At 41.0% G+C, this 24,562-nt stretch overlaps 1 protein-coding gene across 7 annotated transcripts in view; it reads left to right on the top strand.

The window, feature by feature from the left end:
* Window positions 1–24,562, top strand: part of ap3d1 (adaptor related protein complex 3 subunit delta 1) — a 66,824-nt gene that overhangs the window by 17,371 nt on the left and 24,891 nt on the right. For 4 of the 7 annotated variants that reach the window (XM_061976237.1, XM_061976241.1, XM_061976238.1 and 1 more), the window contains exons 10-22: window positions 929–978; window positions 1,228–1,276; window positions 7,740–7,885; window positions 7,961–8,109; window positions 9,966–10,196; window positions 10,326–10,557; window positions 14,039–14,184; window positions 14,260–14,401; window positions 16,595–16,666; window positions 16,727–16,802; window positions 16,871–17,067; window positions 19,163–19,236; window positions 23,327–23,350. In XM_061976237.1, the coding sequence (XP_061832221.1) occupies window positions 929–978; window positions 1,228–1,276; window positions 7,740–7,885; window positions 7,961–8,109; window positions 9,966–10,196; window positions 10,326–10,557; window positions 14,039–14,184; window positions 14,260–14,401; window positions 16,595–16,666; window positions 16,727–16,802; window positions 16,871–17,067; window positions 19,163–19,236; window positions 23,327–23,350 (1,588 nt within the window). The remainder of the gene's footprint in view (window positions 1–928; window positions 979–1,227; window positions 1,277–7,739; window positions 7,886–7,960; window positions 8,110–9,965; window positions 10,197–10,325; window positions 10,558–14,038; window positions 14,185–14,259; window positions 14,402–16,594; window positions 16,667–16,726; window positions 16,803–16,870; window positions 17,068–19,162; window positions 19,237–23,326; window positions 23,351–24,562) is intronic. The other 3 variants (XM_061976240.1, XM_061976242.1, XM_061976239.1) reach the window with 1 other exon arrangement.

The following is a 24,562-nucleotide window of genomic DNA, read 5'->3' as shown; positions in this document are numbered from 1 at the left end:
ATGTGAAAATGTGACCATTTGATGTAAACATTGTAACTAGAGGTGGGACTCTTTGTGCACCTAACGATTCGATTACGATTAAAAATTGATTATTGATGCATCTTTAATTCATGTATATCGAATCACGTTTACATTTTTTTTCCCTTTCACTAAAAACACATTTGTCACTTGCAACTTTTAAAAACGGTGCATTTGTAATAAGGAACAGTTAAATTAATTAATTTGTTATGTTATATTAAATGTGTGCAAAACTGGAAAGTGCCTTAAAATAAAAAAGGTAGTCGGATCTCTAAGTGAGGTGGCCTGCTGCAGTCAGACAAATTTTCCAACTGTCTGCATTACTTTATTTACAATTATTAAATCGACTATTGACGTTTACTAATCGATTTTATAATCGTTCATGAACGTATTGCAATGCATCTAAAACTCAATTACGTAGTTCACCCACCTCTAATAGTAACTGTATAAATGTTGGAAACATCACAATGTTATTTTCTTTTCATTCCTCATTTGTTTTTGTTTTTTTCTCTTTTTTAAAAAAAATAAAAACATATCCAAAATAAATACTTACATTATAATACAATACAGGTCATATACTGCAATTAATCGTGATGAATCACGATTTAAAGTGTGTGGTTAATCGTGATTAATCATGATTTAAAGTGTGTGATTAATCACAATTTAAAGTGTGTGGTTAATCGTGATTAATCATGATTTAAGTGTGTGATTAATCTGATTAGAAAAATTAATCGTTTCACAGCACTATTTAAAATACATTAGTGTGTGTGTGTTTACAATGCAAACATAATTGTGTGTTGTGAAATAGAGTGATCTTTTTAAATGTTTAATCTGCTAATTGTGCACATTTGAAGGCATATTTAATCTGTCAAATCCATAACAGCTCGTTTTTCTCTGCCATGTTTTGCAGTGTTGATTTCCTTGTCGTCTGGGATGCCCAATCACAGTGCTAGTATCCAGGTACGCTTCTTTGCTCGCCCTTTTCTTTTCCGCTGAAATAGTCATGCATGTTTTACTGCTTTTCTTTCTTTTTTGTCCTCCAGTCTGTCCTTTCAAAGCTGTCACAACAGCTGTTCATGTTTGCATCGCCGCTTTACTTATCATCAATTTGTCCTGTATTTGTTTCCCTTTGAGGGGTGCAAATACAGCCGGCGTGGGAAGATGTACGCCGCGGTTAACAACTCCTCTTTTGTGTTCCTTCTCTTGCAGCTCTGTGTGCAGAAACTGCGAATCCTGATCGAAGACTCTGACCAGAACTGTGAGCCCTCTGTCAATGCCTGCAGTGTGTCATTTTCTCATTGTCTGCGTGTTTTTCACTCTGGACCACAGTCCACTGCCCTTTTTAGAGGATCCCTCAGAGCCCCTGGCTCCGGATAACTCGAACCTCACTTTTTCACTCGTGGGGGGACTCACATCAACCCCTGAGGGAGTCATTATTCATTCATGAGGATGGGCATTTGATTGAATGTACTTATGATCAGATGTTCTCAACTCATGGAGAAGAATAATGCCATAGTGCAGGTAGCTGATAAATGAAATGTTGTTCCTCGTTAGACAGCAGTTGAGACTGAGTCAACAGAGCCTCTGCTGGTTGCAACCAAGTGCTGCACTCTATTTTGCTTCAAGACTGGATTACTTAATTTGCCCCTCGGATAGAAGGACTAGAGATCGACCGATTATTGGTGCTGATATTTGGCCTTTTGACGTACAGTACAAGCCAAAAGTTTGGACACACCTTCTCAGTCAATGCCTTTTCTTTATTTTCATGACTATTTACATTGTAGGTGTCACGTCAAAACTATGAATGAACACATGTGGAGTTATGTACTTAACAAAAAAAAGGTGAAATAACTGAAAACATGTTTTATATTCTAGTTTCTTCAAAATAGCCACCCTTTGCTCTGATTACTGCTTTGCACACTCTTGGCATTCTCTCCATGGGCTTCAAGAGGTAGTCACCTGAAAGGGTTTTCACTTCACAGGTGTCATAGTTTTGATGTGACAATCTACAATGTAAATAGTCATGAAAATAAAGAAAACGCATTGAAATGAGAAGGTGTGTCCAAACTTTTGGCCTGTGCTGTATATCAGTATTTATTTATTTGAATTTAAACTACAACAGTACTACCGGTACATCAGCAGATACTAGCAAAAATACATTTGTAAACTAGATTGTGACAAAAAATGGGTGTGAATCTTTGGGCACCTAACGATTTGATCCGATTCCGATTCCTGGAGTGACAATTTGTTTCAAAATCGATTCTTGCATGGACATGGCTTAAAAACGTATTTAAAAAGAAATCATCCATCCATCCATTTTCTACCGCTTGTCCCTTTCGGGGTCGCAGGGGGTGCTGGAGCCTATATCAGCATTTTTTTCTTAATAAAATAAAATAAGTATTTCTCTAAATTAGTTTTTTGAAGATGATTTAGTGATTTAGAATCACAATTTTGATATGAATCCATTTTTTCCTGCACCCCTAGTAATAAGTATGAGCCTGTTTGCCCTGCATTACAAAAGTTCCTTTTAAAAAAAAAAAAAAAAAAAAATCATTTAAGAATAAAATTACTCTAGTCAAAAATTCTCCCCAAATACTGCTAGTTTTGATATCTGACAAGGCATTTATTAGAGGATTTGTGAGAATTCTTCTCCGGTACGCCCCCACGTCCTCCCTAATGTCACTTACAATATCTCCTCTGCTTACCTGTCAAAACCTTTGTCAGGAAATCCAGTTTTTGTCCTTCTTTTCTGGCGTTTATTTTTTATTTTTATTTTCGCTACTGCAGCGATTTTTCGCACGACAAACCTCCGCCCATAACACCCGGTGGGCTCATTAAAGAAGTGTTTCATGTTCATGATTCCATCAAACAACACGACAGAGATGGATGACAAATAGGAGACTTATTATACACGTAAACAAAAGCAGGCAGCAGCTCACACATTCTCATACTTTCTGTAACATCCAGGAAGAAATGTCAGCCAGCTTGAAAAGTGTCTCAACTTTAAGCTACTTGAAGGAGCCCAGAAATGTTTAGGTTTAAATGTTTGCAATATTTCACGAGGAAACCTTACAAGGTATTAAGTAAATAAACTGTTATAAAATTAAGTAGATGGCGAGTTATTGTGATGGAGAGAAATCCCATATTTTTACCAATTCTCTCAGGAGATTTCCCATATTTTGAAATGCAAATGTGGATGCTCCTCTTAGACACATGTTATAAAGGTGTCTGTGGTATCGCCTGATGTTTTTAACCACAACTTTCATGCCGCATAAAACATTATGCTACTAGTGGTCCGACGTTTCTGTAAAACTTTTTTTTTTTTTTTTTTTTTAAACTTAAAGCCTTGTCCAACTGTCTACTAACACATACTATTCATGTTTCAATATATTTTACTGCAAATTGATATCAACTCCAAATATCAGTTATCGGCCTCCCTGACTACTAATGATCACTATCGGTTTTGGCCATGAAAAAAAAATATCAGTCGATCTCTAATAAGAACACTTTTTTGTTCCATATTGGTAGGTTAGCATTTGTTGTTTGAAAAGAAGCCATTCGAGTTGTCTGGATCCCCTCCATGATTAGATAGTTGTGTCTAGAGTAGACCGTGAACGTGTGAGGTGGGCTGCACCAGTTGGTCCAAAGTAACTGCTGAGTTGTGTCATAACAAGACCTGTTTGAAGGCTAATACAAAGAAGTTATACACCACTTTGTAAGTTGGGTACCAGTCAACTAGCTTCAAGATGGTGCAAGAATTTGACCCAAGTGCCCAATTGGTCCAGCCTCCCGTCTTTTAGTGTGAATAGAGCAGCCTGTGCACCTTTAACTTCTCACTTATGCTCAAGCAATCTGTGTTCATGGAGAGTGCACATCTTGGCAGCAGGGACAGTGCAGTGTCATGATGATTAATGGCAATATTAGTACAGTGGAACCTCAATTGAAAACCCCTCTATTTGCAAACTTTTCGGTTTACGTACTTTTAGAGCTGTCTGCCTCGGGTCTCTGCCGTCGTCTCCTCTTGTTGCGTTGCATGCAACAAACATTTAAGCAAGCTAAAAAGGATTTTACTATTTTTATGATTGTTGCAACATGGTTGTTAACATTTTTGAGAGCACCAAAGATACTTTTCTCTCTCTGTGTGTGTGTGTGTGTGTGTGTGTGTGTGTGTGTGTGTGTGTGTGTGTGTGTGTGTGTGTGTGTGTGTGTGTGTGTGTGTGTGTGTGTGTGTGTGTGTGTGTGTGTGTGTGTGTGTGTGTGTGTTGACAGTTAAGCTTGCCGTCGTTGTATTGTCTTGATAATGAAGAGTTATATTGGTTAGATATATATATATATATATATATATATATATGTTGCGTTTTGGACCAGTTGTTCCTCCCAGGGAATTCAAGTCACAATTCGCTCCCAAGCTCTTTACGACACTTAAAGCTGAGTTGAAAAACCACCAGAGACAGAATAGGTATTTTGTTGTATATTTTCAAAGCTTTGCCAATATACATTTTGAGACCAGTCCAACCCTAGAACATTCTATTGCGCCTCCCAAAATGGTCTGTCTTCCCAACGCCAAAAACCCCTCTTTCCTTCCCCCTCCCTAGCCATAATACAAGCACAACGTCTCCCTAGTCATAATACATTCCAAAGAACTCAAGGTTATCACACATAGTATATTTGCTGACAGAGCATTAAGAGAAGAAATGGAAAACACGAGCTGTTTTCAAATATGACTAAGAAATGAAAGAAGTACAACTTAAATTCGGATATATGTAAATATCTGCCTCCGACAATATATATATATATAAAAAAGTATTTAATATTATTATTAAGGCTCTGGATGCTGTGGGGCTGTCGTGGTTGACAAGACTGCAACATTGCATGGACATCGGTGGCGGTGCCTCTGGATTGGCAGACTGGGCTGGTGGGTCCTCCTATTTAAAAAGGGGAACTTGAGGGTGTGTTCTAATTATTGTGGGATCCCACTCCTTAGCCTTTTCGGTAAGGTCTATTCAGGTGTACTGGAAAGGAGGCTACGCCGGATAATCAGACTTTGGATTCAGGCGGAGCAGTGTGGTTTTCGCCTTGGTTGTGGAACTGTGGACCAACTCTATACTCTCGGCAGGCTCCTTGGGAGTTTGCCCAACCAGTCTACATGTGTTTAGTGGACTTGGAGAAGGCATTCAACTGTGTCTCTCGGGAAGTCTTGTGGAGAGTGCTCAGAAAGTTTGAGGTATCAGACCGCCTGATGGTGGTCTGCTCCCTGTATGATCAGTGCCATAGTTCGGTTTGCAATGCCAGCAGTAAGTCGGACATGTTTCCAGTGAGGGTTAGACTATGCTCGAGCTGCCCTTTGTCACCTGGAAAAGAGTGGAGTGCCATCTCTGGGTTGGGGAGGAGTTCAAGTACCTCTTGTTCACGAGTGAGGGAAGAGTAGGTCGTGAGATCGACAGGCGGATCGGTGCAGTGATGCGGACCCCGTGTCGGTATGTCATGGTGAAGAAAGATCTAAACCAAAAGGCAAAGGTCTCAATTTACCGGTCGATCTACATCCCTATCCTCACTGGTGGTCATGAGCTTTGGGTTATGACCGAAAGGACATGATCACGGGTACAAACGGCCCAAATGAGTTTCCTCCGTCGGGTGGCGGGTCTCTCCTCATATTGTTTCTTATGAGGAACTCTGCTTCACTGTAGGAACTCTTCCATTTTTGAACCAATGAAGTTTGTTGATGGAGGTTCCACTGTATATTGTTGAGCTCTCAGAGTACGATTGGAGTGTCCCATTTAGACACAATTAGACAAAGCTACTTTGTCACAGTCGTAAGTAGTTTTGAAGATCGCTGGTCATCGCTGTGATGTATTCACTGCAGCCTCACTTTCAAGCCAAAGTCACCACACACACACACACACACACACTTATTGATTCTGAATTTGAGAGGCATTCATCTCTGCCTGGCAGAAAGAGCACCGTAATGTCGTGATTCAGCACCTTTCAGAAGTTAAGAAGTAAAAAAGGATACGACAGCGAAATGAAACTACAGGTCCAATGTGTGTTCTGTCCTGTGCCTACATCTTTGTGTCCTGTCCATTGTCTTTGTTCTTTTCCTTTGTTATTTACACCTGACTTAATGTCATAATACTTGTACTTGTACTTGCATGAAAGTATGTCAAATACTCCACAGCCAGATTGTGCAGTTCTTAAGTAAGTGACGCAAATAGGGATGCACGATAATTCTTTTTAAGCCGATACAGATAACTTCCTGCTTGTTAAGCCCAATACCAATCATTTATTTAAAAATAATGTCATGTTTTTTACGTTCACATTTAAAGGGGGACTGCACTTTTTCAAATTGTGCCTAACATTTACAATCCTTATGTAAGGACAAGGAGTGTTCTTTTTTATGCATTCTAACTCGTGAATTAACACTAGCAAACGTCAGCTAACAATGGAGGTATTGGGAGTCATTTCATCATTGCATAAGGTTTCATGTGTTAAACACTGTTGTAGAAATCACCAAAAATGATTCCCGGGCGTGGCCACAGCTGCTGCTCACTGCTCCCCTCACCTCCCAGGGGGTGATCAAGGGTGATGGGTCAAATGCAGAGAATCATTTCACCACACCTTGTGTGTGTGTGTGACAATCATTGGTATTTTAACTTTTAACTAACAATGGAGGTATTGGGAGTCATTTTGTCATTGCATAAGGTTTCATGTGTTTGATTGATTGATTGATTGATTGAGACTTTTATTAGTAGGTTGCACAGTGAAGTACATATTCCGTACAATTGACCACTAAATGGTAACACCCCAATAAGTTTTTCCACTGTTGTAGTGATGCTGGCATTTCTGATGGCTGATAAGGTTTGATGTGTTAAACACTGTTGTAGGGATGCAGGTATTTCAGATTGCTGATAAGGTTTAAGGGGTAAACACTGTTGAAGTGATGCTGGCATTTTAGATGGACAGTAAGGTCAGATGTGTTAAATCGTTAGTGATGCTGGCATTTCAGATGACTGATAATATTTGATGTGTTGAAGCAAAACTTTTTTACATTTCACACAGAATGTTTGCAAAAAGTCTTCCCTGAAACAGTGAAGAAATCCCACACGAAGGGGTTTTCTTCAGTTATTGGAGCTTTTTCTTTAATTTGATCAGTGTGACGTCCTAATTTCCTCATATCGTGCATCCCTAGAAGTAAATTGTAGAATCATTTTAATTGACATAGGTAACTACCGTAAATGCTGCCAATTATTGCCTCGATTGAAGTGACCGCCAAGTCTCTAGTTATCTGAAAAAGCTAACAACCACTGGAGTCTAATTAGGACCAGGTCAAAAACACATTGACATGAACAGCTGTGGCTGTGGGCAACCAACTAACTGATGTAGTTTGGATGAACTCTACGAGTGAAATATCATTTGCTTTCAAATAAGTGTGAGGGTCATGCGTTTGATGCACTGTTGTTCACAAATGACTCATTAGTGCTATTATTGCTGACTCCACAGTTTGCTCCTTATTGCTTTTACAACAGTAGTTGTTCAATATATTTGTTAATAAATGAGGGAGCTACATTTTCCTTTTAATTAAAGCCCTGTTCTTTCTGCGGTTTTGGTGAAGAAACGCCCCTGGCTATAATTCGAGCATTTACGGTATCTATACGTAGCAACAGTCTTTGTCCTGGTTTGGAAGTACCACTCAGCCAGCGTGTGTGTGACTTATGTTCATTCAGTGAAGTACCTGGGCCTTTTGGCCATGTCCAAAATCCTGAAGACCCACCCCAAGTCAGTGCAGAGTCACAAGGACCTCATCCTCCAGTGTCTGGATGACAAGGATGAGTCAATCCGCCTGAGAGCTTTGGACCTCCTCTATGGCATGGTGTGTGACAGAACCTGGGAAAGCAGGTAAGTCGTCTCGCTCTTCTATCAGTGATGCCGTGTCTTCCACTTGCAGGTCTCCAAGAAGAACTTGATGGAGATTGTGAAGAAACTGATGCTCCACGTGGACAAAGCGGAGGGAACCACCTACAGGGATGAACTGCTTACCAAGATCATTGACATCTGCAGCCAGAGCAACTACCAGTACATCACTAACTTTGAATGGTTCGCTTCCCTTTTGTGTTTCACATCTCTCCTTTTTCCACTGAGGGCCACAGACTGACTAATCAAAGGATGCAAAGGCCACGCATTCAATGCATTTTCTTTATTTCCATGACTATCACATACCTGCCAACTACTCCGGTTTTCCCGTAATTAGTACGGTTTTCATCAACCTATTCCGGGTTACGGTTGCAGTGATAAAAAATACATTTTTTCATTAATTAAAAAAAATTTTTTTTTTAAAAGTTTTATTCACGAAATCGCGTAACAACAATGACAATCGACACTGCTTCCCGTAACTTCCTATCGAGCCATTCCGAATGCCATGCGCGAGGCTATTTATAGCACCGCTGCCAAGCACGAGGCCATTGTTTCCAAACGAGCGAACGATCATGGAATCAGCCGGAGAAAAATCGCATACGAGTCTTAAACCGAAAAGAAAACTGCAGTCATTCCGTGAAGAATATTCAAAAGCCTATCCGGGAATAATTATCCCTTCCAAAAAGGGTGAAAACTACGCGAATTGCACCTTGTGCAGACAAGATTTTTCGATCGGACACGGAGGAATTAGCGATGTAAAAGACCACGTTGGGACAAAAAAACACAAGTCTAATGCCGTTGCTAGCGATACAAGTGGAAAACTTTCAACGTTTTTCGTCGCCCAAACAGATTCTTTGGATGTGATAAATGCCGAAGTTTTATTTACGGAGGCAATAATTGAGCAAACAAAAAGGTAATGACACCAATGTTATCTATTGGAATTGTTTAGTACTGTTATACTGTTAAAAGTGTTTATACTATTTATGCTTTCAAGTCCAAGTTGAAGAAATCTTGTTAAATGTTGACAGCATAACTACCAAAATACAGAAGTATGTCCTTAATATTTTTGCAGTGCTATTTCTGTTGAAAAGTTCAAATGATTACATTAGAGATGTGATGTGCCACTTTTCAAGTGTCTGATGGCTTAAATTCATTTTCATTAATTTTTCATATTTTGAATTCTTTTGAAAGGCTTACAAAAAAACTACATTTGAATTGTAATTCCATGCTATTGACAGGACTATTAATTTTAATGAAGTTAGCTTACCATGTTTACAGTATGATAATTGTGATAGAAATGTGAATTTTAGGCACAGAATATTTTTTACAATTGAACAAGGCAGTAGATTATACAAGCTTGGACACCAATTTTTTTTAATGGAATTGTTTAGTACTGTTTTACCATTTGTTTACTGTAAAAAGTGTTTATACTTTCAATGAACAAATTGAAGTCTTGTGAAAGGTTGACAGGATAACTGGCATTAACTGTCAAAATAATTTCAAACTATTGAAGTTAGCTTACAGAATAAACATGTCAATCAACCAATATGATTTTTGCTGTAATATTTTTGTTTTGAAAAGTCACTGTGACTGATAGAAAAGTGATGGTTTTAGCAACATTTTAACCTGTCTGAATGCAATCAATCATTTTGCGTCGGGGGGCGAAGCCCTGAACCCCCCACCAGGACTTTGTCCTGGACCGACCGGGGCCTGCAGCCCTTGGACCCTGGCTACTAGGTTTTTCTGATTTCAAAAGTTGGCAGGTATGTATATATATATATATATATATATATATATATATATATATATAACTTTATTATGCTTACAGGTATCATTTGTCAAGTAACAAAGTATTTAACGATGAGGTGTACGGTAAACCTGCAAAATTTGCCAAAAAGCTAGCATGCTAATATTAGAATGCTAAGAATTGTGCTGCATGTCGTTAAAAAATTAGCTACAGGCTGCTAGTGGCCCCTCGGGCCGCACTTTAGACATCCCCGTTTTTTACGTGACTTTATGACGCTTGTTGTTTTGAACAGGTACATCAGTATCCTGGTAGAGCTGACGAGATTAGAGGGCACGAGGCACGGTCACCTCATCGCCTCTCAGATGCTTGATGTTGCTATTCGGGTGAAAGCCATCCGAGTGTTCGCTGTAGCCCAGATGGCTACCCTGCTGGACAACGCCCACCTGTTGACTGGCAACATGCAGAGGAACGGCATCTGTGAAGTTTTGTACGCAGCGGCCTGGATCTGCGGCGAGTTCTCGGAGTATGTTTGTTACTACTTGTCATTTGAGTCTCTTTTTTTTTTGCTGTCCATTTCTGAGCAGCAAACCTTGCCAGAGTGAAAAGAACTTAAAATTAGGCAACAATATACCTTTGGCCCCCTCATCTTTAGGCATCTGGAGAACCCGTTGCAGACGCTGGAGGCCATGCTGCGGCCAAAGGTGGCCACCCTGCCGGGCCATATCCAGGCTGTGTACGTGCAGAACGCTGCCAAGCTGTTTGCCACCGTGCTGAAGAGCCAAGAGGGCAACACCGACAGCAACACTGCACAGGAAACCATCCAGCTGATGATCGACCGACTGCCGCTTTTTGTCCAAAGCGCCAACCTGGAGGTGCAAGAGAGGGTAAGATGCAGCAAGGACCTCTCTAGCATTTAAGGAGACATATTATGCCATATTCAAACAGTTCTTGGCTGTCTTAATAACATGTCTCTAGCATTTAAGGAGACATATTGTGCCATATTCAAACAGTTCTTAATAACATGTCTCTAGGGAGCAATAAGGAATTCAGTAGTTTTTATTAGGATGATTCTCATACAATTTTTGAAAAAGTCGTATTTTTATACCATGGTTGCACGTGATTTCGTGTCCAGTTGTAGATTCGGCATCGGCTCAAGCACTTGGCGGGCAAACAGGCATGTTTGTAGCCGACTACTTCTAAGTAGTGTTGCAATTTTCTATGCCAACAAAGCAAGCATACCCAATGGAAAGTGCTTGAAAGTAAGTCATAATACATTAGTACGATGCTAATTTGTATATGCCATATATGTATGCTACTAATTAGCATTTGCGATTAGGGATTTGTACCAAATCCAGTACTTTCATGGCACCGACCAAATCCCACCGGTCACACAATTCATGTAAAGTCTAATGGTGCCTTGTTATGGGTTGCCTGTGACGCCTGGTTGCCAACTCAGCATTTCGGCACTTGGCGACCACTCCGGCAGCACTGAGAGCAGACTCAGCCAAACTACTTCTAGGTAATGTTGCAATTTTTAATGCCAACAAAGAAATTAACTCAAAAAAACGCTCCAACTTATGTTAAGTAAGGGTCCACATTTCCAAGAATGCGCTAGCTTTGCTATTGACATGCTACTGATTAGCATTAGCGAGTTTACATGGCGATTTCAACATCTGCACTTTTGTCTGAGATGCACTTTAAAATCAAACAGCTGGTGCGGCATAAGTGCAATACGTACTGTATAAACACTTTTTAGGGCGCAACAAAAAACTAGATTCAGCAACGACTGAACTGGTTAGCCAACACGTCATAAACTATACACTACTGCAACATAACTTCTTGGACTTGCACCTGTGATTGCAACTCAATGTCATACTTCCATCCATCCATTTTCTACCGCTTGTCCCTTTTTGGGGTCGCGGGGGTTGCTGGAGCTGGAGCCCATCTCAGCTGCATTCGGGCGGAAAGCGGGGTACACCCTGGACAAGTCGCCACCTCATCACAGGGCAATGTCATACTTGCAAATGACAAATGTGATACTAAAACACGACAGCAGTTATCATAATCAGCTCATTTTTTAAATGTTGGAATAGAAAAATGTATTTTACTATCAAAAACAATTACTATTTATTAGTACCAAAAATTGCTACCGTTGAGTACCGGTATCGATTCCCAGTTATTGGGATTTAGTATTGTATCGGTTCAAATGTGAACAGTACCTATCACTATTTGTGATTTTACATATCAACATTTCCAAATGTAAATATACCCCAATTACCCAAGTCCTGGCCACTGCTTAATGAAAGACAATTGATGTTGACACAGGCAGCGACCATAAAAAAATATTGCCTGTAATTTCACACTTGATGAAATATGCATATACTGTACACCGGATCCTGCTTAAGTCCATCCCCTTTATGTGCACGTGTTTGTATTATTGCCATTATCGCCAAGCATGAGCGACATAACTACTGGCTCCTTCCACCACATTAAAACCTGCACACAGTGACTTCCTGTTCAGTGCAAGGTAAGCTTCAAAACAAAAGCATGGCAGTCATAGGATTGGATTGAACCGCTATTTTTTGTTAGCCACCAGAAGAAAGAAATGTCAAATTACCGCAGGCGCTCTGATAGATAAAGGGATAAAATATCATATGAAAACACAAGAATATAAATGAAAATATGCACAAATAGGTGAAAAGTATGTCAACGAACTGCACAATCCTTTATGATGACTCATTCTCATTTTGTCCCTGGACAAGCAATAGATATTTTCGGTTTTGATTATTTCGAAGTGAGTCAGCCATTCTGAGGGGTGTCGACATAAACGGGTCCCAAGTCAGTTTTTGAAATGTCCTATGTTTTGGTTTGGACCAGATCTGAGCAAATTAAGGCCCGGGGGCCGCATGCCGCCCTTTGAGCTTTTCAATCCGGCCCGCCGGTCATTCCCAAATCATTTATTTAGATGTTTGAGATGTAAAGTGTAGCTGCCATTATGATGTGCACTCATGTTTTCTAATGACCGGAAGTCTTCAACTATACAAAGTCTTTCTGCACTTTTGCATGATATACTAGTTACTATGGTCTTCTAATTAGTTACTATGGTCTTCTAATTAGTTACTATGGTCTTCTAATTAGTTACTATGGTCATCTAATTAGTTACTATGGTAATGTAGGTCACAGCAGCTCAGACGAGGCACCAAGCAGTGTGGGTGGGGAGTGTTTCCAGAGCCTGAAATGTGGGTTTCAGGGCCGGAAGGAGATTTTTATAACAAAGTTGTAAATCTTAGTGATATATCACATATATCAGATTGTAGGTGTTTTTTTTTTACCCTTCACGTTTGTCACGTTCAAACACTGAGGACATCTATTAAACAAGACAAAAGGCAAGGAATCAAACAGAGACAGAATTCAATTTGGACTCAATTGAGGAGAGACATGGCCACTGCACTCTCTGTACAGTCCTGCACCACGCTCTGACGAAGAAGGTTTTCGTCTCCTCTTTTATTCAGATGTTCAATGTTCACGCACCAACACATGTCACAGCAGGAATGGGAAGTATGTAAAACAGTCATTGTTTTCGGTCGCTTTGAAGACCAAGAAGAGGATTTCTCGGGCTTGGGCTCTTCCTGGATCCAGCTGGGGCAGGTGTTGGAGGACAATGGATAACCCCTCCCGTCTCCTGACCACAGCGACTTCAAGAGGGCAGCGGGTCGTAAATAGCGTTGACCTCGGTTACCAAATAGTTGGAAGAGAGTTTGTGAAATATTTCAAAGAGAGTTCGTTTAACACTTCAAAGAGAGTTCCTCTGGAAGTTGAGCAGATCTTGTCATCTGTCCGTGTTGAAATCACAGTGGGGTTTCACGAGCATTCTTCCTCTTGTTAGGCCTCGAAAGACAGCATTCATCTTCTTATCAGGAACATAATGTAATACAACGTTTCTTTTGTGATAACTTACAAACAATTATTCCAACAACGTTCATATTTGGCTGTGTTTGTTGCATTTTTGTTGCGTTTTGCTTGGTTTAAAATATGTGGATGGAGAGGGGGTGTGACGTTCATATGTTGTCAATATTCAGGGTTTTATCCTTCATAGTTTTAATATTGTAACATTCTTTATTTTACATGTACATTCTGGGTGTCTCATTCAGTAAAAAAAATGTAAAATTCCATTCTGTTTGTGGTCTGTCATAACGTTTTTAGCATTCAATCAGACATTATTGTGAGGTTTTGTATTAGTGTTCCTAAAAATAGATATACCGGCCCCCAGACACATTTTTTTCCTCTAAATTTGACCCCCGAGTCAAAATAATGGTTTGGACTGACTAAAGTTGACAAGAAAACTAAGTGTTCTTCACCCTCCAGGCGTCCTGCATCCTGCAGCTGGTGAAATACATCCAGAAGCTGCAGCAGAAAGATGTGGCGGTGGTGGAGGAAGTGATTGCACTGTTTGCCGGAGAACTCAACCCCGTGGCCCCCAAGGCACAGAAGAAAGTGCCTGTCCCTGAAGGGTGAGCACACAATATGCAAACATTAGTCTGCTGTTGTACGATCAAAGGACTGAACCCCATAACGTGTGTGCACAGTCTGGACTTGGATACCTGGATCAACGAGCCTCCCTCAGAGAGCGAGTCTGAGGACGAGCAGCCCAAGGCTATTTTTGCCAAGGAGGAGCCCAAACATTCCCGCCCCAGACACACAGAAGTGGACGAGAAGGAGCTGGCAAGGGTAGGTTCATTAACAAAGCACATTTTCATATTTGCTTCATATACTTTTTTGTCTTCTAAGTTTCTTGGAAGAAACTTATTTCATGGTGAGGATGAGCATCTCAGAAGTGTCTTTGCACTGTGGATTCATTCCAACATGGTCAGCTAAACAGACTCGCTAAGTCCACAGTGACGTCTTGGGGAATTTACTGAGCAATTTGTCAAATTGGAACAATACAAAAAGGATGCCATTGTGAGTTACCGTATTTTCCGCACCATAAGGCGCCCTGGGTTAAAAGCCGCGCCTTCAATGAACGGCATATTTCAAAACTTTGTCCACCTATAAGCCGCCCGGTGTTGTAAGCCGCATCTAACTGCGCTAAAGGAATGTCAAAAAAACAGTCAGATAGGTCAGTCAAACTTTAATAATATATTAAAAACCAGCGTTCTAACAACTCTGTTCACTCCCAAAATGTACGCAAATGTGCAATCACAAACATACGTATATCAACATGGACAGAGCTGCGTGAAAAAAGCCACCCGGCCTCTTCGCGTAAACTTAAACTTACCTTAACCACTCGCTCATCTTTTCTTCATCCATCCCTTCGAGTTAGCTTTTTATGATGACGCCGGCTGGAAAGGTCTCTTTTGGCAAGGTCTTCCTTTTGAATATCATCATGGGTGGAAGTTTCTGGCCATTAGCATGGCAAGCTAGAACCACAGTGAAGGATGACTTCTCATTCCCTGTGGTGTGAATATTCACCGTACGTGCTCCCGTTGTATCCACAGTGCGGTTCACAGGAATATCAGTTGCTGTGAAATAGTAATCCGTGTGCGGATGGAGAGATTGCGTCTTTTCATGAACCGGATCCCTGACGCTTAGTAGGAGCCATTTTGTGGTCTTTACAGATGTAAACACACAAAGGAAATGAAACGTACGGTGATATCCGCGCGCTTTTTCTTCTTCTACGCGGGCGGGTGGTTGCTTACAGTAGAAGAAGAAGCGCTTCCTGTTCTATGGGGGCGGGTGCTTACCTTGGCGGTTGCTTGCGTAGAAGAAGAAGCGCTTCCTGTTCTACCGGGAAAAAAGATGGCGGCTGTTTACCGAAGTTGCGAGATCGAAACTTTATGAAAATGAATCTTAATATTTATCCATATATAAAGCGCACCGGGTTAAAAGGCGCACTGTCAGCTTTTGAGAAAATTTGTGGTTTTTAGGTGCGGCTAATAGTGCGGAAAATACGGTAGTAGTACTAAATCAGGCCTTCGTAGAAGTTTTAGCATATTAGCTAATGACGCTATCTTGAGTACATTACGATAATGGGTACAAATATGCATAAAAACACTCCTACAGACATCACACATGAGACGGTTTAGTGAGTATGAATTGTTTTAGTTGCATTGTAAAACTTACAAACGTTGCTTGGAGTGATGAATGAAGAAACCACACGAGTAGAAACGCTATGGACGGCTAGAAGACAGAATGGCTTTGTGATGGTGGCCGCACGTGACATGACATTAATGGTGGATTGTGGCCCCATGTAACAGAATGGGGCAGGCGCTATCCGCCAGTTTGTTTGGACATCACTGGGGTCTATATTTTATTTGTATTTTTCTTAATTTTATTTCATATTCCTTCTTTTTGGAAAATAATTAAATGTGCAATTTTGTAAATACGCGATCATTTGGTGAAAAACATTGTGATTCAATCTGGTGGAAAAAAACGGGCAGCATCGCATTATTTAGGGGCCGCACTATGTCAACCTTTGAGTGAATATACTGATAATATAGGAGGTATCCAGAGTATTGACATCCGGAATGATCACCCCTCCTTTACTTTGAAGCTAGTGGTTAGCGTCGTGTGTGTAGCATACTTAGTCTTTCATTTTCCTCTAGCTTCCAGTGGTAATGGTACTTGGAAGAAACTTAGTACATTTTTCACCATGGTGGTGAGGATTAGCATCTCAGAAGTGTCTTTGCACTGTGGATTCAGTGCAATTTACTGTCAAATTGGAGCCGGTGTTCTGGCAAGACATGCACCCCCGTGGAATTCATGCAACTCCTGCATGTGTGCAACAAGGACTATGGGGAAAAAGGAATATGTGAATGTATTTGTCTACCTGATCGGGATTGTAATAACTGATGAAGATTTGTATTTAAAATCTGTTCTCGTATTGGTAGAATATATAACTATTTTGCTATTTTGACCCAACAGAGGAGAGAAGCCAGGAAACAGGAGCAAGCCAACAACCCTTTTTACATCAAGGCCTCCCCTTCCTCTCAGAAGGTATCCCCACACTCACCTGTGATGTTGTACCATGACTCAGTGGTCCATCTGCTCTCTCAGGTGTACCAGGACACGCCTGGAGTGGAGCACATCCCAGTCGTTCAAATTGATCTGACGGTGCCTCTCAAAGTACCAGGTGGGCAGTCCATCTCTTCACGCAATAGCCAGGTGAAGATGGCTGATCACCTGTCTCGTCCCGTGCAGGCCTGCCCATGTCCGACCAGTACGTCAAGTTGGAGGAGGAGCGTCGGCAGAAGGAGAGAGCCGAGAAGAAGAAGGAGAAGAAAAAGAGGAAAGAGAAGCGCAGCGGCCGAGGGAAGAAGCACGACTCGGGCCCCGAGAGCGAGGAGGACATCACACCTGCGCACATGGTGGACATCGTTACAGAGGAGATGCCAGAGGTACAGCTTCCAGATCCTTCTTTGTGTCATGAAGCTCTTTTCAAATAGTGCCATGTGACCCTGGGAAGAAACTTGCTTTATCAGTATCATGTTTCTACACAATGTGCTCATTGGAGCCATTAATCCTGACTTCCTCATTTTGATTACAAATGTATTCATTTTGTTTTATATATTGAGCTTCTGAGTTAGTTTTCTTAATACTGTGTATTTATACGAGCATTTCTGCTCATTTTAATCATTTCAACCTAAATGTGATGCCTTTTGATACTTGGTCCATCCATCCATCCATCCATCTTCTTCCGCTTATCCGAGGTCGGGTCGCGGGGGCAGCAGCCTAAGCAGGGAAGCCCAGACTTCCCTCTCCCCAGCCACTTCGTCCAGCTCCTCCCGGGGGATCCCGAGGCGTTCCCAGGCCAGCCGGGAAACATAGTCTTCCCAACGTGTCCTGGGTCTTCCCCGTGGCCTCCTACCGGTCGGACGTGCCCTAAACACCTCCCGAGGGAGGCGTTCGGGTGGCATCCTGACCAGATGCCCGAACCACCTCATCTGGCTCCTCTCCATGTGGAGGAGCAGCGGCTTTACTTTGAGCTCCTCCCGGATGACAGAGCTTCTCACCCTATCTCTAAGGGAGAGCCCCGCCACCCGGCGGAGGAAACTCATTTCGGCCGCTTGTACCCGTGATCTTGTCCTTTCGGTCATAACCCAAAGCTCATGACCATAGGTGAGGATGGGAACGTAGATCGACCGGTAAATTGAGAGCTTTGCCTTCCGGCTCAGCTCCTTCTTCACCACAACGGACCGATACAGCGTCCGCATTACTGAAGACGCCGCACCGATCCGCCTGTCGATCTCACGATCCACTCTTCCCTCACTCGTGAACATGACTCCGAGGTACTTGAACTCCTCCACTTGGGGCAAGATCTCCTCCCCAACCCGGAGATGGCACTCCACCCTTTTCCGGGCGAGAACCATGAACTCGGACTTGGAGGTGCTGATTCTCATCCCAGTCGCTTCACACTCGGCTGCGAACCGATCCAGTGAGAGCTGAAGATCCTGGCCAGATGAAGCCATCAGGACCACATCATCTGCAAAAAGCAGAGACCTAATCCTGCAGCCACCAAACCAGATACCCTCAACGCCTTGACTGCGCCTAGAAATTCTGTCCACTTGATACTTGGTGCCGTTTGAAAAGTGTGCTAATTTGTCCTATGTTAGCATGCTAACATGATTTTATACTAGAATTTTAGCTAATTTCATATGTTTAAAGGCAAAAATATATGGATTTTGATACTTGGCGTCATCCTGCGAATATTCTGGTTTTATGTTTACATGTTACTGTTAGCATGCAAACATTTTCTGCTGGCAGTTTAGCTGATGATTTGATTGAAGCTAAAAATCTTGGCTTTTGATACTTGGTGTCATCTTGTAAGTATGTTAGTTGTCCCCTTATTAGCATGCTAATGTTAGCATGTTACTATGCTAACATAAAAACGATATTTTTTCTTTGGGTCTTCCAATAACTTTGGCATTCACAGCAAACATTTTTGTTTATCAAATAGTTCAAGTCGGTCAACATTTTTTACATAGTTTTGATGATTACAATTTTTTTTTACTTCAGGCAAATTGATGCACTTCAAATATGTTCTGTTATAAAACACAATGTTAATAAGGTTATTCTTTGTTGTAAGATGATTTATATTCATTTCTTTTTTGTTTTCTTTAATATTAATAAGGATACAATGTTATGCAGAGGTGGACTTATAACCATTTTATAGACAAATGTTACTATTTATAGACAGGAAAATAATTGAACAGCACTAAGTTTAGGCAAAATAGTGTGCAATACTTAGTAGCAACCAGCAGAGGCTAGTTGCCTAGTTGCCATGCGAAGTTAGACTACATCCATGCAGGTCTCCACTTTTTTGCAACTTTTCCGGGAAGTATTAATCTGCTCTAAACGTACACCTGCATGGAAAAAGGAGTTCAGTACATTCAGAGAGAACGATTCCACCGTTGTTTTTGAATACTACTTGCATGTTTGAGGACAAATCAGCTGACTTGTTTCATCAGATGTTATTGATTGGTCTTTCTCCAGAATGCCTTACCCAGCGATGATGATGACAAAGACCCTAATGACCCTCACAAAGCCCTGGACATTGACCTGGACAAGTGAGTCAACATTACCTTCTTCTTACAGTGGAACCCGCTTATGTCGACAGCCAGTCTGTGACAACCAACTCCTTAGTCCTGGTACGATGTGTTGGTTTTACTACAGAAAAGTGCCCGCTTAAAGGGGAACTGCACTTTTTGTACGTACAGTACAGGCCAAAAGTTTGGACACACCTTCTCATTCAATGTGTTGTCTTTATTTCCATGACTATTTACATTGTAGATTGTCACATCAAAACTATGAATGAACACATGTGGAGTTATGTACTTAACAACAAAAGGTGAAATAACTGAAAACATGTTTTATATTCTAGTTTCTTCAAAATAGCCACCCTTTGCTCTGATTACTGCTTTGTACACTTTTGGCATTCTCTCCATGAGCTTCAAGAGGTAGTCACCTGAAAGGGTTTTCACTTCACAGGTGTCATAGTTTTGATGTGACAATCTACAATGTAAATAGTCATAAGGAAAAAGCATTGACTGAGAAGGTGTGTCCAAACTTTTGGCCTGTACTGTATGTACGTCATTACGTACGAGAAGCCATGAAAGGGCCATCTATCCATCCATCCATCCATCCATCTTCTTCCGCTTATCCGAGGTCGGGTCGCGGGGGCAGCAGCTTAAGCAGGGAAGCCCAGACTTCCCTCTCCCCAGCCACTTCGTCCAGCTCCTCCCGGGGGATCCCGAGGCGTTCCCAGGCCAGCCGGGAGACATAGTCTTCCCAGCGTGTCCTGGGTCTTCCCCGTGGCCTCCTACCGGTCGGACGTGCCCGAAACACTTTCCTAGGGAGGCGTTCGGGTGGCATCCTGACCAGATGCCCGAACCACCTCATCTGGCTCCTCTCGATGTGGAGGAGCAGCGGCTTTACTTTGAGCTCCTCCCGAATGACAGAGCTTCTCACCCTATCTCTAAGGGAGAGCCCCGCCACTCGGCGGAGGAAACTCATTTGGGCCGCTTGTACCCGTGATCTTGTCCTTTGGGTCATGACCCAAAGCTCATGACCATAGGTGAGGATGGGAACGTAGATCGACCGGTAAATTGAGAGCTTTGCCTTTCCGGCTCAGCTCCTTTTTCACTACAACGGATCGATACAGCGTCCGCATTACTGAAGACGCCGCACCGATCCGCCTGTCGATTTCACGATCCACTCTTCCCCCACTCGTGAACAAGACTCCGAGGTACTTGAACTCCTCCACTTGGGGCAAGATCTCCTCCCCAACCCGGAGATGGCACTCCACCCTTTTCCGGGAGAGAACCATGGACTCGGACTTGGAGGTACTGATTCTATAGGGCCATCTATACTGTGTCAAATACATTAGCACCCTCTAGGCTTCTGTAAACGTTGCAGACAGCCCTTTAAGTTTGTTTGAATGCCTGAAGCATGTTGATTTAAAAACAAACAAAAACCAAATCTCTTGGCACAGTTGCATTTCTTAAAAAGTTAAAGCAATTGTTTAATAAATAAATAGTTCCCTAAAGTATGACAGCAACAACTTATGATGCACTTCCAATATGTCTTGAACAGCTCTATACCGCTCCCTTTTAAAAGAAACTATCAAAGACAAGTTCAGTATACACTTCATCTAACAATGTTTCATGTTTTGCTGCTTGGGATCTCTCAATCACCACAGAAAAAGGTAAAGGTGTCGTGCAAGATGGCGTATCCCTGAAATAACTTGTATCCCTGCCACGCAGACAATTGTACCCTTTTAATAATGACATGATTCCAAGTTCTCATGTGTTGACATTGACACCTAGAATGATTATTTTACAAGATGGACAAAGTTATTAAGACATTGTCATGCTGTGATATAAAGTACAAACAGATCAGCAAAAGTATTATTTAGGTTACATTATTAACAACATCTTTATCAAATCACATTTTGTATTTTTATAAGAATATGTGTATTATTATGCACACACATACAGTATACTGTAACAGCACATACAAAGTAGTTCAGGGATACATATCTGGCACAATTGTGCTTTGCTGTTCTGCACAAACTATTCTCTACCCTTTTCGTGTGTGCCTGCATTATAACTAGACTGACTTCTTTAATCTCTCTCTCCATCACACAAACAAGCTTCTACTCTAACGGACTGTCTCCATATCCATATCCATATTTTGATTCGCAGACAAATCGACGTACTACAAGCTTGCTTATGTTCGTGGAGTTTTTACGGTATTCTGCTCATAGTAATGTTATTAGTAGTTGTGACATGTAGAGGGACTGAGATGTTAGTGTACTTTGAACACATCCGTACAACCATTGAAGTTTCTCCCTCCTTTATCTCTGTCGTGTGTTTGAGAACCCTGAAAAAGACCTTGGCTTCTGATTGGCCCTGCCTCTTACCTTTTCCGGACTCGAGCCCACTTAATTCAAAAAAATAAATACAGTCAATCAAAAGTTTGGACACACTTTCTCATTCACAACATAACTGATGATCCCAAACCCATTGATAAAGCAAGAAATTCCACTAATCAACCCTGATAAGGCACACCTGTGAAGTGAAAACCCTTTCAGGTGACTACACCTTGAAGCTCATGGAGAGAACGTTAAGAGTGTGCAAAGTGTGGCTATTTTGAAGAAACTAGAATATAAAACATGTTTTCTGTTCTTTTTTTTGTTAAGTACATAACTCTTACATTCATAGTTTTGATGTGACAATCTACAATGTAAATAGTCATGAAAATAAAGAAAAGATTGCATTGAATGAGGAGAAGGTGTGTCCAAACTTTTGGCCTGTACAGAACATAAAAAATAAAATCCCATAACTTCCATTATGTTATTGATATTGATCCAATACACAAATCATACATACATGCATACAGTATGTACATATTTGCATACTTGTGTTATTTTGTACAATGTTAGAAAAGGTTTGATCAAGTGAACTTTGTCAAACGTAACAATGGGTATGAAAAACCCTAACCTATTTATTAATACCTGTCTGGAATGGACTTATGAGCTAAGTGATAAGCAATTAGCAATATTGCTAAGTGCTGAACAAGAAATACAAACTGCAAACATAGTAAAACAATCACTTACTGTACAATATCTGCTCACACTGGGATGCCGATTGATGGAATATTTGTATCTTCCCGTTTAGATGAAGAATTAATCATACTCCTCACACAGGTGTTAAAAAAAAAAAAAGTAGTTCCTCTGCGTTATAACAAGGCTTGGTTAATATGCAGGTTATGAAATGTATATTGAGTATTTTTGGCAGTTTTTTAGATGGCTTTATGGGCACAATAGAGTCTACCCATTAGCTGCATTGTTAGCCACCACATACTTTCCATATATTAGCAATTATAATGCATAAATCAAGAAAGAATATGTGGGCTCTTTTCTTACATAGAGATTGTGAATGACAGGCGCAGCTTGTCTGCTATAGTGTGCTTAGCTGCTGTGTAGCTGCTAGCTCCTAGAAACCTTGAGCTTACCTACCATGTTTACCTTTTTGTAAATGATTAAAATAGAAGAAAAGACCAAGCTTATGTGCTTTATTGGAGGACATTTAGATGACTGGCCAGCTTGGCACAATTCAAGGACTGCTTGTGTCGGAGTGCTTATATCAGACATTTGAATTGTATAGCTGAAAACCCCATACCATTTTTTGGCTGATACTGGACTGATGTCAAAAATGGACCAGGACACCCCTAATTATGGGTTGTACTTGTATAGCGCTTTTCTACCTTCAAGGTACTCAAAGCGCTTTGACACTACTTCCACATTTACCCATTCACACACACATTCACACACTTATGATCCATTCTCCTTTTTTCTCTGGACAGCGTCACAAGTAAATGTGCAAACAATGGCTAGTTTTGCTTCAAATATGTGGACAATGCTCAAGTCATCCGTCGACCATAAAGCAGTTCTATTGTATCTTGTGTGTCGTGGCGAATACATTTTCTGATTTGAATCTGACGATGTTGTTTTGTAATAATTGTACTTAATTGTGTCATGCGCTTCCTGGTCACATGACTGGGCCTTACCGCCCCCCTTTTCACTGACTCTCACGGCTTTTTGCTTCCTCTCTTTTATGCCAACACACATCCCTTACCGCCCATTTGTGTGGGCAGCTTGGTGGAAATGGCCAGGCGCAGGTGAGTGGCCCCTCAGCCATGTGACCCGCAGCTTCTCTCTTTTTAGCCCAGCTTGTCTTTCTGTTCCCCCGAGCTTCATTGCAGTTGACACTTTTTTACCGTTAACCCACAAAGATATATATTTCTTAGGCCTGATAATGTCAGCAGCATTCTTTCTAGGACATCTGTGGCCTTTCTGCAACAGAGGCTTCCTAGACAATCTCCTTTTAAAGACCAATGCATCCCTGCTGCCGATGTTGTCTGGCTTGGTTTAATTCCATCCTGAATGTGCTTGTAGGTGACTGTCCTAGTTTCAATAGATGACATACTCATCCAAACCTTCACCAGCGTGCTTACAAGTGGATTCTCTGGTAGTAGTAGCAGAACCAGCTTTTAAAAATGATACAATTTTAGACTACTGCATTGTAATAAAGGGCAGATGTTTTCAAAGTGTGAGGCAGGACCAACAGCTTGAGAAAAAATAAGAAAATCATCTTACACCAACCTGTTAATATACATTGTTAAAGCAAAATAAGTATTTTTTTTGGTTAAAAAAAAAAATGCTCCACAATAATTGGTTCTTGAGGTTTTTTTTTTGTGTATTCTTTGAGTAGCATGGGCCAACTGTCTCCCCTTAATGTAATTGAATGTAATGTAATGAGAAACTACTAATTTGGGGCCCAAAACTACAACTTTTTTGCCCCCCAGCGTATTGTCAAGAAAACCAGTAAAAATGTACGAAAAAACCCCAAAAAGACATAATGTAATGAGAAAAATGACATTTTGACACAACTCATTTGGGGACCACAGCTCAAATTTTGTTGGCCCGCAGCCTATTGTTGGAAAAAACTGTAAAAATGTTAGAAAAAAACAACCGCATAAAGACATAACGTAATGAGAAAAAGCTGAAATTTGGATGCAAATAATTTGCGGCCCGCTGCTCAAGTTTTGTTGGCCGGCAACATTTTGTCAAAAAAACTGTAAACATCAGAATCAGAATCAGAATCAGCTTTATTGTCATTACGCAAGGTAACGAGATTGAGGCCATGCCATACAGTGCGATGTGTGCATGCTAGAAAAACAATGTGCAAATATATAAAAATATAAAAAATCTAAGATAAAGATCATCTAAGATAAAAGAGCAATAAAATGTAATGTTATTAGAAAAAGCTGAAATGTTGACACTATTAATGAATAATAATATACTTTGTCACCTATAACACAAGGCTGACA

Source organism: Nerophis lumbriciformis, linkage group LG14, assembly GCF_033978685.3.
Source record: "Nerophis lumbriciformis linkage group LG14, RoL_Nlum_v2.1, whole genome shotgun sequence".
Classification (NCBI taxonomy): Eukaryota; Metazoa; Chordata; class Actinopteri; order Syngnathiformes; family Syngnathidae; genus Nerophis; species Nerophis lumbriciformis.
Note: the sequence above shows the minus strand (reverse complement) of the source record. Positions and strands in the feature narration are given on the sequence as shown.